Source organism: Phocoena phocoena, chromosome 7 (genome assembly GCF_963924675.1).
Source record: "Phocoena phocoena chromosome 7, mPhoPho1.1, whole genome shotgun sequence".
Lineage (NCBI taxonomy): Eukaryota > Metazoa > Chordata > Mammalia > Artiodactyla > Phocoenidae > Phocoena > Phocoena phocoena.
The window spans coordinates 60,670,312-60,683,492 of record NC_089225.1 but is presented as its reverse complement, the minus strand read 5'-3'; the positions used below and the strand labels follow the sequence as shown (position 1 = coordinate 60,683,492).

Below are 13,181 nucleotides of genomic sequence, written 5' to 3'. Positions count from 1 at the left end.
AAAGTACCGGAGGTGCCAAAGGCAGCTGTCCCAGAAAAGAAGGTGCCTGAAGCTATTCCTCCCAAACCGGAAAGTCCTCCCCCAGCAGGTAATGACAATGCTGTACATACCAGGGAGAAAAATAACTGCTATTTTAGCTAGAAAAAAATGATATGTATAAATCCCAGTACATAAAGGCGATATAATTCTAAAGAAAGAAGAGTTGTCAGTAATCGAATATATCTTGGTGTATGATTGCATGATATAGTCGTTCATTATTTCCACCTTTTCTAAACACAAATTACCAATATTTTTTAAGTGCCTGAGGTGCCGCCAAAGGAAGCCATCCCTGAGAAGAAAGTGCCTGTGGCTCCTCCTAAAAAGCCAGAAGCTCTACCTGCTAAAGGTATTTATCCTTCCGTGTTGTTGGTCTCCTGTTTTGGGGACTGGGAAAAAGTGTTTAGAAGTGTCCGCCAGTTTCATAAATGATACTTGCTTGGGCAAATGTGTTGTCGATATTCCCATTTTATAGTTTCAACTAATAGATACTAATATCTTCAAAGTTCCTGAAGTTCCTAAAGAAGTTGTACCTGAAAAGAAAGTGGCTGTACCCAAAAAACCAGAAGTCCCACCTGCTAAAGGTATTTATTCCCACTGCTGTGTTAAGAATATATATTGTCTTGTCCTCTTCATGAATATTGTAACATATGCCTACACTGTTCCCAAATTCTAAAAATGCTGATATCTTTCAAATACCTAAAGCTGCTCAAGAAGTTGTCCCAGAAAAGAAAGTTCCCAAGGCACCGCCCAAAAAACCGGAAGCCCCACCTGTCACAGGTACATGTTGGCCCAGACATCACTCTGCAGAAGAAATGTCTCTTGAGTTTTTGAGAATGATTTTAGTTCGTTGTTCTTCATTAACCTAACCGTAAAACTACTAATATCTTTCAAGTGCCTGAAGTTCCTCAAGAAGTTGTCCCAGAAAAGAAAGTTCCCAAGGCACCACCCAAAAAACCGGAAGTCCCACCAGTTTCAGGTATTTTTCACCCCAGTCTTTATTCTATAGAAGAAATGCCTCCTCTGCTCTTGGAAATACTTTTAGTCCATTGATCTCTTTAAGCTAAGCATAAAACTACTAATATCTTTTAAGTGCCTGAAGTTCCTCAAGAAATTGTCCCTGAAAAGAAAGCACCAGTGGTACCTCCTAAACAGCTGGAAGCCCCACCTATTACAGGTACCTGTCATTCACCTTAGATTTAAGAAGATAAAACTCTTCTCTTGAAAATATTTTGTTCTAGTGGTCACATAGCTACTAGATGTAAATTTACTAATATCTTTTAAGTACCTGAGGCTCCAAAAGAAGTTGTCCCTGAAAAGAAAGTACCTGTGATGCCTCCTAAAAAGCCAAAAGTCCCACCTGTTACAGGTATTTGTCATGAACCTTAGGGTTAAAAAGACATAACTCTTTTGTTCTTGAAAATGTTTGTTCCATTGGTCTCATAATTACTAAATGTAATTTTACTAATATCGTTTAAGTGCCCGAGGCTCCCAAGGAAGTTGTCCCTGAAAAGGTGCCTGTGATGCCTCCTAAAAAGCCAGAAGTCCTACCTATTACAGGTAGCTGTCACTCACCTTAGATTTAAGAAGATAAAACTCTTCTGCTCTCGAAAACATTTTGATCTAGTGGTCACATAACTTCAAATGTAATTTTATTAATATCTTTTAAGTGCCTGAGGCTCCCAAGGTAATTGTCCCTGAGAAGAAAGTACCTGTGATGCCTCCTAAAAAGCCAGAAGTCCTACCTGTTACAGGTATTTGTCATGAACCTTAGGCTTAGAAAGACATAGTGCTTCTGCTCTTGAAAATGTTTGTTCCAGTGATCTCATAACTACTAAATGTAATTTTACTAATATCTCTTAAGTGCCCGAAGCTCCCAAGGAAGTTGTCCCTGAAAAGAAGGTGCCTGTGATGCCTCCTAAAAAGCCAGAAGTCCCACCTGCTGAAGGTATTTGTCACTGATCTTAGGCTTAAAAAGACATAACTCTTCTTCTCTGGAAAATATTTGTTCCAGTGATCTTATAACTCCTAAGTATAATTTACTAATATCTTTTAAGTGCCTGAGGTTCCCAAGGAAGTTGTCCCTGAAAAGAAAGCACCAGTGGCACCTCCTAAAAAGCCAGAAGTCCTACCTCTTCCAGGTATTTGTCACAAACCTTAGGCCTAAAAAGGCATAGCTCTTCTGCTCTTGAAAGTAATTTGTTCCAGTCATCTCATAACTTCTAAGTGTAATTTTACTAATATCTTTTAAGTGCCTGAGGCTCTCAAGGAAGTTGTCCCTGAAAAGAAGGTGCCTGTGATGCCTCCTAAAAAGCCAGAAGTCCCACCTGCTGAAGGTATTTGTCACTGATCTTAGGCTTAAAAAGACATAACTCTTCTTCTCTGGAAAATATTTGTTCCAGTGATCTTATAACTCCTAAGTATAATTTACTAATATCTTTTAAGTGCCTGAGGCTCCCAAGGAAGTTGTCCTTGAAAAGAAGGTGCCTGTGATGCCTCCTAAAAAGCCAGAAGTCCCACCTGCTGAAGGTATTTGTCACTGATCTTAGGCTTAAAAAGACATAACTCTTCTTCTCTGGAAAATATTTGTTCCAGTGATCTTATAACTCCTAAGTATAATTTACTAATATCTTTTAAGTGCCTGAGGTTCCCAAAGAAGTTGTCCCTGAAAAGAAAGCACCAGTGGCACCTCCTAAAAAGCCAGAAGTCCTACCTCTTCCAGGTATTTGTCACAAACCTTAGGCCTAAAAAGGCATAGCTCTTCTGCTCTTGAAAGTAATTTGTTCCAGTGATCTTATAACTTCTAAGTATAATTTACTAATATCTTTTAAGTGCCTGAGGTTCCCAAGGAAGTTGTCCCTGAAAAGAAAGCACCAGTGGCACCTCCTAAAAAGCCAGAAGTCCTACCTCTTCCAGGTATTTGTCACAAACCTTAGGCCTAAAAAGGCATAGCTCTTCTGCTCTTGAAAGTAATTTGTTCCAGTCATCTCATAACTTCTAAGTGTAATTTTACTAATATCTTTTAAGTGCCTGAGGCTCTCAAGGAAGTTGTCCCTGAAAAGAAGGGGCCTGTGATGCCTCCTAAAAAGCCAGAAGTCCCACCTGCTGAAGGTATTTGTCACTGATCTTAGGCTTAAAAAGACATAACTCTTCTTCTCTGGAAAATATTTGTTCCAGTGATCTTATAACTCCTAAGTATAATTTACTAATATCTTTTAAGTGCCTGAGGTTCCCAAAGAAGTTGTCCCTGAAAAGAAAGCACCAGTGGCACCTCCTAAAAAGCCAGAAGTCCTACCTCTTCCAGGTATTTGTCACAAACCTTAGGCCTAAAAAGGCATAGCTCTTCTGCTCTTGAAAGTAATTTGTTCCAGTGATCTCATAACTTCTAAGTATAATTTTACTAATATCTTTTAAGTGCCTGAGGCTCTCAAGGAAGTTGTCCCTGAAAAGAAGGTGCCTGTGATGCCTCCTAAAAAGCCAGAAGTCCCACCTGCTGAAGGTATTTGTCACTGATCTTAGGCTTAAAAAGACATAACTCTTCTTCTCTGGAAAATATTTGTTCCAGTGATCTTATAACTCCTAAGTATAATTTACTAATATCTTTTAAGTGCCTGAGACTCCCAAGGAAGTTGTCCCTGAAAAGAAGGTGCCTGTGATGCCTCCTAAAAAGCCACAAGTCCCACCTGTTACAGGTAGCTGTCACTCACCTTGGATTTAAGAAGATAAAACTCTTCTGCTCTTGAAAACATTTTGCTCTCATGGTCTCATAACTCCTAAATGTAATTTTACTAATATCTCTTAAGTGCCTGAGGCTCCCAAGGAAGTTGTCCCTGAGAAGAAAGTACATGTGATGCCTCCTAAAAAGCCAGAAGTCCCACCAGCCAAAGGTAGCCACCTCCATGTTGCTATGTTTGACACTGTCTGTTTGTCTTTACTGTGGCTAATCATGAAAATACTAATCTCTTTAAAGTACCTGAGGTGCCAAAGGCAGCTGTCCCAGAAAAGAAGGTGCGTGAAGCTATTCCTCCCAAACCGGAAAGTCCTCCCCCAGCAGGTAATCATGAAACTCTCCAAACAAGTATTTTTAAAAGAAAAACTCTCTTCTTAGTGCTGTAAAAATCTTTTTGCAAAATATTTCATATACTTTAGTCAATTCTAGCATTAAAATGAGCTTGTGTCTTTAAAGTGCATGAGGAGCCTGAGGAAACTGTCCCAGAAGAGCCTCCAGCTGAAGTCGTGGAAGAGCCAGAGCCTGTTCCTCCTCCAAAAGGTACTGGCCAGCTGCTGGGTTGCCTTTGCCAATCTTAGCTCTTCTTGTCACAAAACTTCTAGGCATTATGGGCTTTTCTCTTGTTTCTCACTCCTCTTCACTGATTCTAAAACATAAATTCTAATATCTTTAGTGACCGTGCCACCTAAGAAACCTGTCCCAGAAAAGAAACCACCTGCCGTCATTGCCAAGAAACCTGAACCACCACCAGTGAAAGGTATTTCCCACTGCCACTGCTCCCTACAGAAAAATGTCTGTCGTTAAAAAGCTATGTTCTACTGCTCCGCTTAATGATTTCCGTATGTCATTGAAACTATGAGCTAATAACTACTAATGTCTTTTAAAGTGCCCGAGGTGCCCAAGGAAGTTGTTCCTGAAAAGAAAGTGCCTCCAGTGGTTCCCAAAAAACCAGAAGTCCCACCTGCTAAAGGTACTCGTAACTGTCCACTGTTTCATGGAGGTGGATACAGCCTTTATCTCTTGAAAAGTGTTTTGCTCTGTGTAAATGTGATGAGCATTTACAAGTGATTCTTCATAATGTTAAAATACTAATATCTTTTAAGTGCCTGAAGTTCCAAAAGAAGTCCTTGCAGAAAAGAAAGTAGCTGTTCCCAAAAAGCCCGAAGTCCCACCAGCTAAAGGTACATGTTACTAATGAGATTCTGTAGAAAAGCACTCACTCTTGGTCTCAAAAGTCACTTACTATAGGAAACCCTTTTGTTTGTCAAACATCTTATATTAACAACTACAAACCTACTATACTGGATGTTTAGGGTTTTAAATGTTTTTAAGTAGCATCACTAAAAAAAAAAACTGGTACATCTGTTATAAGTATTAGAAGAGTTTACTAACATGGTTTTGTTAATCTTAATAGGCTACATTGTCTTCCCACTATGTGGATCCAAGAACAGATCACTGGCCTAATCGTGAATTTTGTTCTTGGATCTCTCCCTGGGTTATTTGAACTAGATGTGAACTAGATATGGTATAAATTTCATGTATTTCTCAACTACCCAGAAGTAAAACCAATTCATATCTTTTAAGTGCCAGAGGTACCAAAGAAACCTGTCTTAGAAGAGAAACCAGTCGTCCCTGTTCCCGAGAAAGTAGAGTCCCCTCCTCCAGAAGGTATAGGTAATGCCATTTATGAGCTTACCACTTATGACTGTTTTTAATTTAAGCCTTGTTCCTCTTCTTTTCTAATTCAGTATCTCTTGGCCATTTTCTGTACTTTAATTATTTGTCTTACTTCACTATTCTTAATTAGCTCCAATCTCAAATCTAGTTTGGGTCATCAGTCAGCAGTATCTACACTGGCCATCATAAGGTGTTTCAACAAAGCTTCTCTAACACACACAAAGTAGGACAGGAAAACTAATGACTATAAATGACATTAAACACCAAAAGGGCTTTTCAAGCATTCAAATCAATAGAAACAGAAATCAGTCAAACAAGATGGATTTCATCTTAACAAAAACAAGAAACGATATTAATAGAAACAAGGGAAGAAATCAAGATGACTATTTATTGTGTGTTGCATTTTATGCATTTTAGAATATTGTTCCATACATTCAACTAAAATTAACTATATCTTTAAAGTATATGAAGAACCTGTAGAAATTGCTCCTGAAGAGGAAGAGCCAGTTCCTGTTGCAGAAGAGAAGGAACCAGAAGCCCCACCTCCGGCAGGTACAAGACAGGATTCACTGAATGGGAAAATACATCATTTGATTTTTATGTCTATTATATACCTTATTTAAGGTAAAATCTGTCTTCTGTCTCCTTCCTTAACATTTGACCTCATTGGCAAGAACAGAAGTCAATTGCACACATAAAACTTTTGTCCTACAGAGTTTAACAACGTGCATAGCAAAGAAATGTGTGATCTTTTTTATTTATTCATAGCATTAAACTTTTCATTGTAATCATCTGACTCTAAAAGAAATTCCTATCTTTCAAGTGCCTGAAGAGCCCAAGAAGATTGTTCCAGAGAAGAAAGTTCCTGTCATCAAAAAAGCAGAACCTCCACCACCTAAAGGTACTTACAGTAAAATAAATATTTACTTCATTTTTGTGTGCTGTCTAAAACTTGACATTCTTTCCTTATTTTGTATCGTGCTGTATCGTGTGTTGAACTGTTATCTGTATGTTACAGTGCTGAACAGACTTGTCAAGTTTATGTGTACATATTGCATCTTGCAATTTTATATTATTAAACGCTACTAATATCTTTAAAGTACCTGAGATGGCAAAGAAAGTTGTCCCAGTGAAGAAAGTCCCAACTGTTAAGAAGCCAGAAACACCAGAAGTTAAAGGTATTCACACAATCATTGACATCATAATTTTGTTTAAAGTACTCTGATATCTTAAACTGGAATCCAATAAGTTGTCTTCATTGTTAGGGACAAAAATGTCCTTAGTTTGCTTTCATTAATTTTAATTGCTGCTCTGTTAATTATAGTTTCTTTATTCTTAACATTTTTTTCAATGTCTTTAAATATTCTTTTAAAAATAAAACTAATATCTTCAAAGTGTCTGAGCTGCCCAAGAAACTTGTTCCGGTAAAGAAGGAACCTGTGCCTGTTACCAAAAAACCAGAAGTCCGGCGAGAAAAAGGTACCTACCATGAAGAAGAAAATATGTATTTCTCTGAATGCTGTCTGCACATCTTAATAGTAGTTCTTAGAGCAAAAATTACTGAAGTATAAGTATATGCAAAAACAAATTTTACAGAAAAAAAGGGGGAAATAATGAAGACAAAGAGAGAAAATGAGACAGACAAGTAGGAGAAATCCAGCCTATCCTGAGAGATAAGGCTGGATATAAAGATGACAGTCACATTTTGGAGTTCTTTGAATGCCAGTATAAGGCATGTACTTTAGTCTGTGGGCAATAGGAAGCTTCAGCGGTGTATAAATGAAAAGGAGTTGGGCTTCAGATAACTGGCAGCAGTTCAAACTCTTAGAAAAGGATGATAATAGGAAAGAGCCACTGCAGTTACTTAAGGTCTTCAAAAATTGGACAAGATCAGTGGTGATAGAGATGGAAAAGGAGATTGGATATAAGAGAGGTGGAGATTGAGTTGGTGTCTATTCTCAAAGCAATTAGGGAAATAGAGGAGCCCAAGATGATTGTAAGGGTTGAAGCTAAGCCATGAGGATGGTTCATTGGGTCCCCAAGCTAAATTAATATTAGAAGATAGTAAATATATTGTTCACTTTTCAAGTATGGAAGTTGGGGACATGCATCTGGAACTTAGGAAGGAGATCAGGGCTGGAGATGTAGATCTAGAAGTTATCACCATGGAAATAAGAGTTGAGAGTGCAGGAGTGATTGCTCAAAGAATGTAGAGCCAATTTTTCAAAGCATCAAAGTAGACCAGTGGAGAACATCTACACTTAAGGGTACACAGAGGAAGAGAAATAAATGAAGAAGGCTGCAAAGACTCATTTATAAAAAAGGGTGCCTTGCCTCCAAAGCCAGTTTCCCCACAGAGTCTTATAAGATGAAGTACTTTCCCATGTATTCTTTGCCTGCTCTTTGCAGTATCTTATACACCTTCTAAATTCTTAATAGTAAACAAAATCAATATCTTTAAAGTGCCTGAAGTTCCCAAGGAAGTCATCACAGAAGAGAAAGTGTCAGTTCCTACCCCTGAAGAACCAGAAGCTCCACCCGTCCAAGGTACATGACTGCTCTATAAATCTTGGAAAGATGACAGTTGTCTTCATCATCTTGCTTTGGTTGTAGATGGATCATTTGTATTTATCTGTTGTCTGTCTTATGTAGTGAAATTATTGGTATCTTTGAAGTCTTCTGAAGAATATGTTATAACGTGTAACTAAGTTGATATGTTGAAACTTAGCAGTTGCAGTATTCTATTCTGAATTCAGTCTAAAATATTAAACACTGTGTTTTTTAAGTTGAAGAGTCTCCTGAGGAAATAATATATGAAGAAAGAGCATCCATAACCATTGGTAGAAAAGTGACTCCCCCTGTTGAAGGTAGATATATATTATATAAATATAATTTTTTTTAAATCTCTTGAAAACTCCTGTTAGAAATACAAAAGTATTTATAGGGTAACATTCCTTCTTGAAATTTTATATAGAAGCATTCTAGCACATGTTTGACTGCTTTGTTTTTCAAATCATTATACTTCTTTTGAAGTAGAATCTTTGATTATTCTTGATGGTAATTATAAATTCTAAAAGATACAGTTTACTGAGACAACACTGGAATAATTGTATTGGATCCTCAAATGATAACCCAACGTCAGATATTAAAAGTCATCTCATTTGCCATCAACATACATCAGATAGTCAGTAGAAAGCTTGAGTATAAGAAAATAGAAATCTTACCTCTTTTTCTATGTAAGTGAATTTGTGTATTTTTGCTTTTGTGACTGTCATCTTTGCATCTATGTGAAATTTCTATGAGTCTTTGTGAAGAAATTTATATTACAGTCTCTTATCCTTTGTCACCATTCTTTAAAGAACGTGAAATTGAAAAGTATGTTAAGCCTGAAGAACCTGAACCTGAACCACAGCCTGAAGAAATACCAGTACAAGGTACTCAGTTAATTGGGCTTAAGTCTTCATCACCATATTCTTCATCTGATACATATGTGTTTTGCGTTGTTCTACGTGTGCAGTACGTCTCTTTGCACCTGTATGTAAGATATTCTGTTTTAAATGTGCATCTCAGTCTTATGTATTCATGTGATTTGTACTATTTATTTCACATCAATGTGGCTTATATGGATGCTTCCTTTGTTGTTTTTATTAGTGCCTGTGCCGTATTTCTCATTATCTATGTACAGTGTTGATATTCTTATATTTTATGCTGGACACTTTTACGTTTTATGTTGGATACCAATAATATGTATCCAAAAAAGCAAACTATTTACTTCATAAATATACCAAAATTTCTACTGAATATACTGTATATCCACATACCAATTAACATATTCCTATACTAATACTCCTGAAATACTCTTTTAAGAACCTGAACCTGAAAAGAAGGTTATTGAGAAACCAAAACCCAAACCAAAGCCCCCAGCTCCTCCTCCAGCTCCACCTAAGGAAGACCTGAAGGAGAAAATGTTCCAGCTTAAAGGTATAAAATGCCACTTCCAAAGTTTTATTAACCTGCTCCAATCTTCTATCCAGACATCTGAAGTGTTACTTGCAAGAAATGTATTTTTAAAAGATGTACTTTCGGACATGATCAATCTGTGGGAATTCCTTAGAGACCTGTGTTTTATGCTGCCCTGGGTGCCTTGTTGGGCCATGCCTGCTGCCCCAAGAGTCAGAAAGTACACCATTGTTAGCTTCATCCTGGCCATCTCAATCCAGGGGCTGTCCAACTAACTTTCTCATGCAGAGTCGGGTGAAAGGATTTTCTGATTTCAAAGCGTGGTTGCTCTGCATATCTTTGGGATCTTGTGCATGTGGAATGTAGAAGAAAACTCTGCAAGATATTTTTAATTTTGCAGTAGCAAATTTATACAAAAGCCAAAACTTTGTTCTTAAAGAATGACATATGCTTTAAAATATACTATAGATAATATATTTATGGCATCCAATAGCTGATGTGTTCATAAACCATGAAAGGAAGGTATATGAACGCTCTGGCACTGCTTCCCCACTTTTTTTTTTTTTTTTGCAACTTAATAAAAACCCAATTGTGTTCCCTGGTTGTCCTCACCATATCTAGAAAGATACATTTGATATCCAGCATCTCTTCCCATTGTTAAACTTCCTTTCTTTCTCTTTGCATTTAGGTTTCTCTTTGAATTGATTCAACATTACTTAATTTTTTAAATAGCATCTTTAAAAGCTGAAATAAACTAGCAAAATCATATTATTCTTTTTATTTCAACAAAATGTTGTCTTATTTGTGGTGTCATGAGATTTCATGAGATTTCCCAATCTAAAATAATCTAGATATAATCTTAGGTGAGCAATTTTCCCATACTCACCTACACATGTACACAAAGCCAGAATTTTCCATGGTAAGACTTCTTTCTTGCCTCTCTACAACCCTCTTGGCCTGTAGGAGAAGCTTCTGGCATTTTTAATCAGACATAGAAAAAGTGATCACTTCTTAAAAGGCTACACATCTGTTGGTTAATATATTCCATGAGGACACACACTTAAATACATTTCCCTTCATGTAAAATTTATATGCAAAGGAAGATTTCTTCCTCCTGCAAAGAACAAAAATTATCTTCCTTCTCAGCCAGACTTTAACTTACTACTCAAGTTTGGAGTAAAACTGCAATCTGTTTTCATGGTTTGAACGCTTCTTGTATGTTCTTCAGTGGCTGTTTGTTCTTGGCTGTTATTAATGCTTTTGAGTTATAAGCAAAGCCTGGTTTTGATTCTTAGAGCACGTATTTAATCATTTGCTTCAGATAAGACTAAATAAACAAATAATGAAAGTAAGATCATCTTCTTTAAAGCTATTTCAAAGAAGAAAGTTCCTGAAAAACCTGAGGCTCTGGAAGCAGTGGAGCTTACACCTCTGAAAGGTATTTCAGTCTAGAAAACGCTCATATGCAGTATCCCTTCATCTGACTGCTCCTCCTGCTTTCTAGAATGTTCTTCTTCTTTCCTTTTTTAAAATAATCAGAGTAGTCTCATTGATTTCTTGTATTTTTGTAGCTTTTATGGTCCTGGTTCATGAGTATTACTTTCTTTGTCTCCCATCAATTTCATACATTCCTGAGTAGATGTTTTTTCCTTTGTCTCATCTACATATGTCTTCTTGAATTTTCCTAAACTCAGAAATATTAAATTTTACTGCTTAGCTGACATTAATATCAGGACATGTCTTAGATTAAAATGCTTTGCAATTTCACCTGAACAACAATATTTTAGCCAGTGTTATAAGCGCTAAAAATAAGCCCTGTTCTTCTATACTATTAAGGTGATTCATAGGGATTTCCTTGTGGCTTTCCTATCTCTTTTTTCTCATGGACTCCAAGACATTCTTTCAGGTGTACAGATCTCATGTTGTAGGGCAATTTCATTATCACTGCAGGTCATTTTTTCAAAATTTATTTCTCTTTAAACAATATTTTTCCCTATCTAAACTTAGACCCTAAAGGAAAATAAATGAATCATAAAACATCTATTAAAATTAAAATTGTGAACTTTTCCAGTAAGTATGGTGGGTAACCAGTGTTCTGTTTAATTAACACATCCGGACTCATAAGTTGAATCTGTTCTTGTTTCACTCTGGAATTTTGGAAAAATCACCCATCTGAATGTATATTTCCTGATTTATAAAATGGAGATTACAAAATAATATTACTATGGATGTTAACCAGTAAAGGATTATTACAAAGCCACGCAAATATTAAAATGACGTGTAATGACATATAATGACTTTAAAAGTAATAACTACAATGGCGTGTTCTACACCTGAGTCTCATATGTCAGTAAGATCTTAAAAATAAAATAATAATGTGGAAAAACAAATACAAAGATATATTTTCACTATATCCATTAAATAAGAAAAGGATATTATGCCATTCCAACTTATGTTAATTAAATGCATGGGCATCTCCAGTTTGATCAATGAAAATTGATTACATTACGAATATTGGTAACTTGAAAATAGTATCAAAGGCCAGCAAAATTTATCATGGATAAAAAAATTTAATGTTTAACTGTGAAATTTTACTTAAAATATCAGTACTTGACAGAAAAAAGTCATTATTTAAAGTGAAATATTTACATATTTCCCTTCTGCATGTTTAAAATTTGAAGTAAGAGACAGGCATGGCTGTGTTTTCACATAAAACAAAAACTTTTTAATGAATTGCAAATGTCTTTTTTAAAGCACCAAATGGGAAATTTAGAAATAGCTAAGAATTCAGATTGTAGGTGTGTGAGCAAATATAATGTTACATGATACAAATAAATAATGCTTTAAATTAGATTTTTTTTTTTTTCGCGGTACGTGGGCCTCTCACTGTTGTGGCCTCTCCCGTTGCGGAGCACAGGCTCCGGATGCTCAGGCTCAGCAGCCATGGCTCACGGGCCCAGCCGCTCCGCGGCATGTGGGATCTTCCCGGACCAAGGCACGAACCCGTGTCCCCTGCATCTGCAGGCGGACTCTCAACCACTGCACCACCAGGGAAGCCCTAAATTAGATTTTAATTGACATTAGTAGAGAGGTAAAATGGTTCAGTAATCAGTAAGTGTTTCTCTTTTTTTTTTCCCATTCAAAACCATTAGGGCTACAGTAGTAATAGGAGGCTGCTGTATATAGTATCATCTGCCATGCTTGATATCCACTAAAGATGGGATTAATTTGGAATTCCTTGGGTCCGTTTTAGTTTAAATTCAAGAACATTTTCTTATTCATTAAAAATAAGCTCTAACACCAGCTTTCAAATTCTATAGTTCTATAATTTCAGGTTAGTATTAGTTCAAAAAGGGAACCTTAAGAAAGGATGCTTCTTAAGAAACTTATCAAACTCCAGATACTTTTGGTTTCTTCTCTCATCAGTGGAGAAGATTGAATAATGTCACTAACACCTACTATAGTTGATGGTCGGGGAGATATCAGAGTAGATTTGGGCAATCTACAATTGCAGATTGGGGCAAAGATGCTGTCAAGAACCTTGTATTTGATGAAAGATTCATAAAGTCAATATAGACACTTTTAAGATGAATGAATATATTTGCCTGTAGTTAATGCAACTGAATTTCATCACAAGGTTATATAGATGTTTGCAGAGGAAACAACTTGAAGTGTATTCTTTGCTTTCAAATTCTGTGATATTTATACGTAACAAAAATTATTACTTATACAGTAGTTACTAGTTTTGAAAGAGACATTTTTCTTGTTGAAATTTACT

The 13,181-nt window shown here is 36.4% G+C and overlaps 1 protein-coding gene across 1 annotated transcript in view; it reads left to right on the top strand.

Moving 5' to 3' along the window:
- The window catches only part of TTN (titin), a 285,745-nt gene that overhangs the window by 154,189 nt on the left and 118,375 nt on the right, over nt 1-13,181 (top strand). The window contains exons 156-168 of the mRNA XM_065880462.1: nt 5-88; nt 932-1,015; nt 1,901-1,984; nt 4,007-4,090; nt 4,223-4,306; nt 4,440-4,523; nt 4,653-4,736; nt 4,870-4,947; nt 5,351-5,434; nt 5,906-5,995; nt 6,267-6,344; nt 9,311-9,424; nt 10,773-10,841. Of these exons, the coding sequence (XP_065736534.1) occupies nt 5-88; nt 932-1,015; nt 1,901-1,984; nt 4,007-4,090; nt 4,223-4,306; nt 4,440-4,523; nt 4,653-4,736; nt 4,870-4,947; nt 5,351-5,434; nt 5,906-5,995; nt 6,267-6,344; nt 9,311-9,424; nt 10,773-10,841 (1,101 nt within the window). The remainder of the gene's footprint in view (nt 1-4; nt 89-931; nt 1,016-1,900; nt 1,985-4,006; nt 4,091-4,222; nt 4,307-4,439; nt 4,524-4,652; nt 4,737-4,869; nt 4,948-5,350; nt 5,435-5,905; nt 5,996-6,266; nt 6,345-9,310; nt 9,425-10,772; nt 10,842-13,181) is intronic.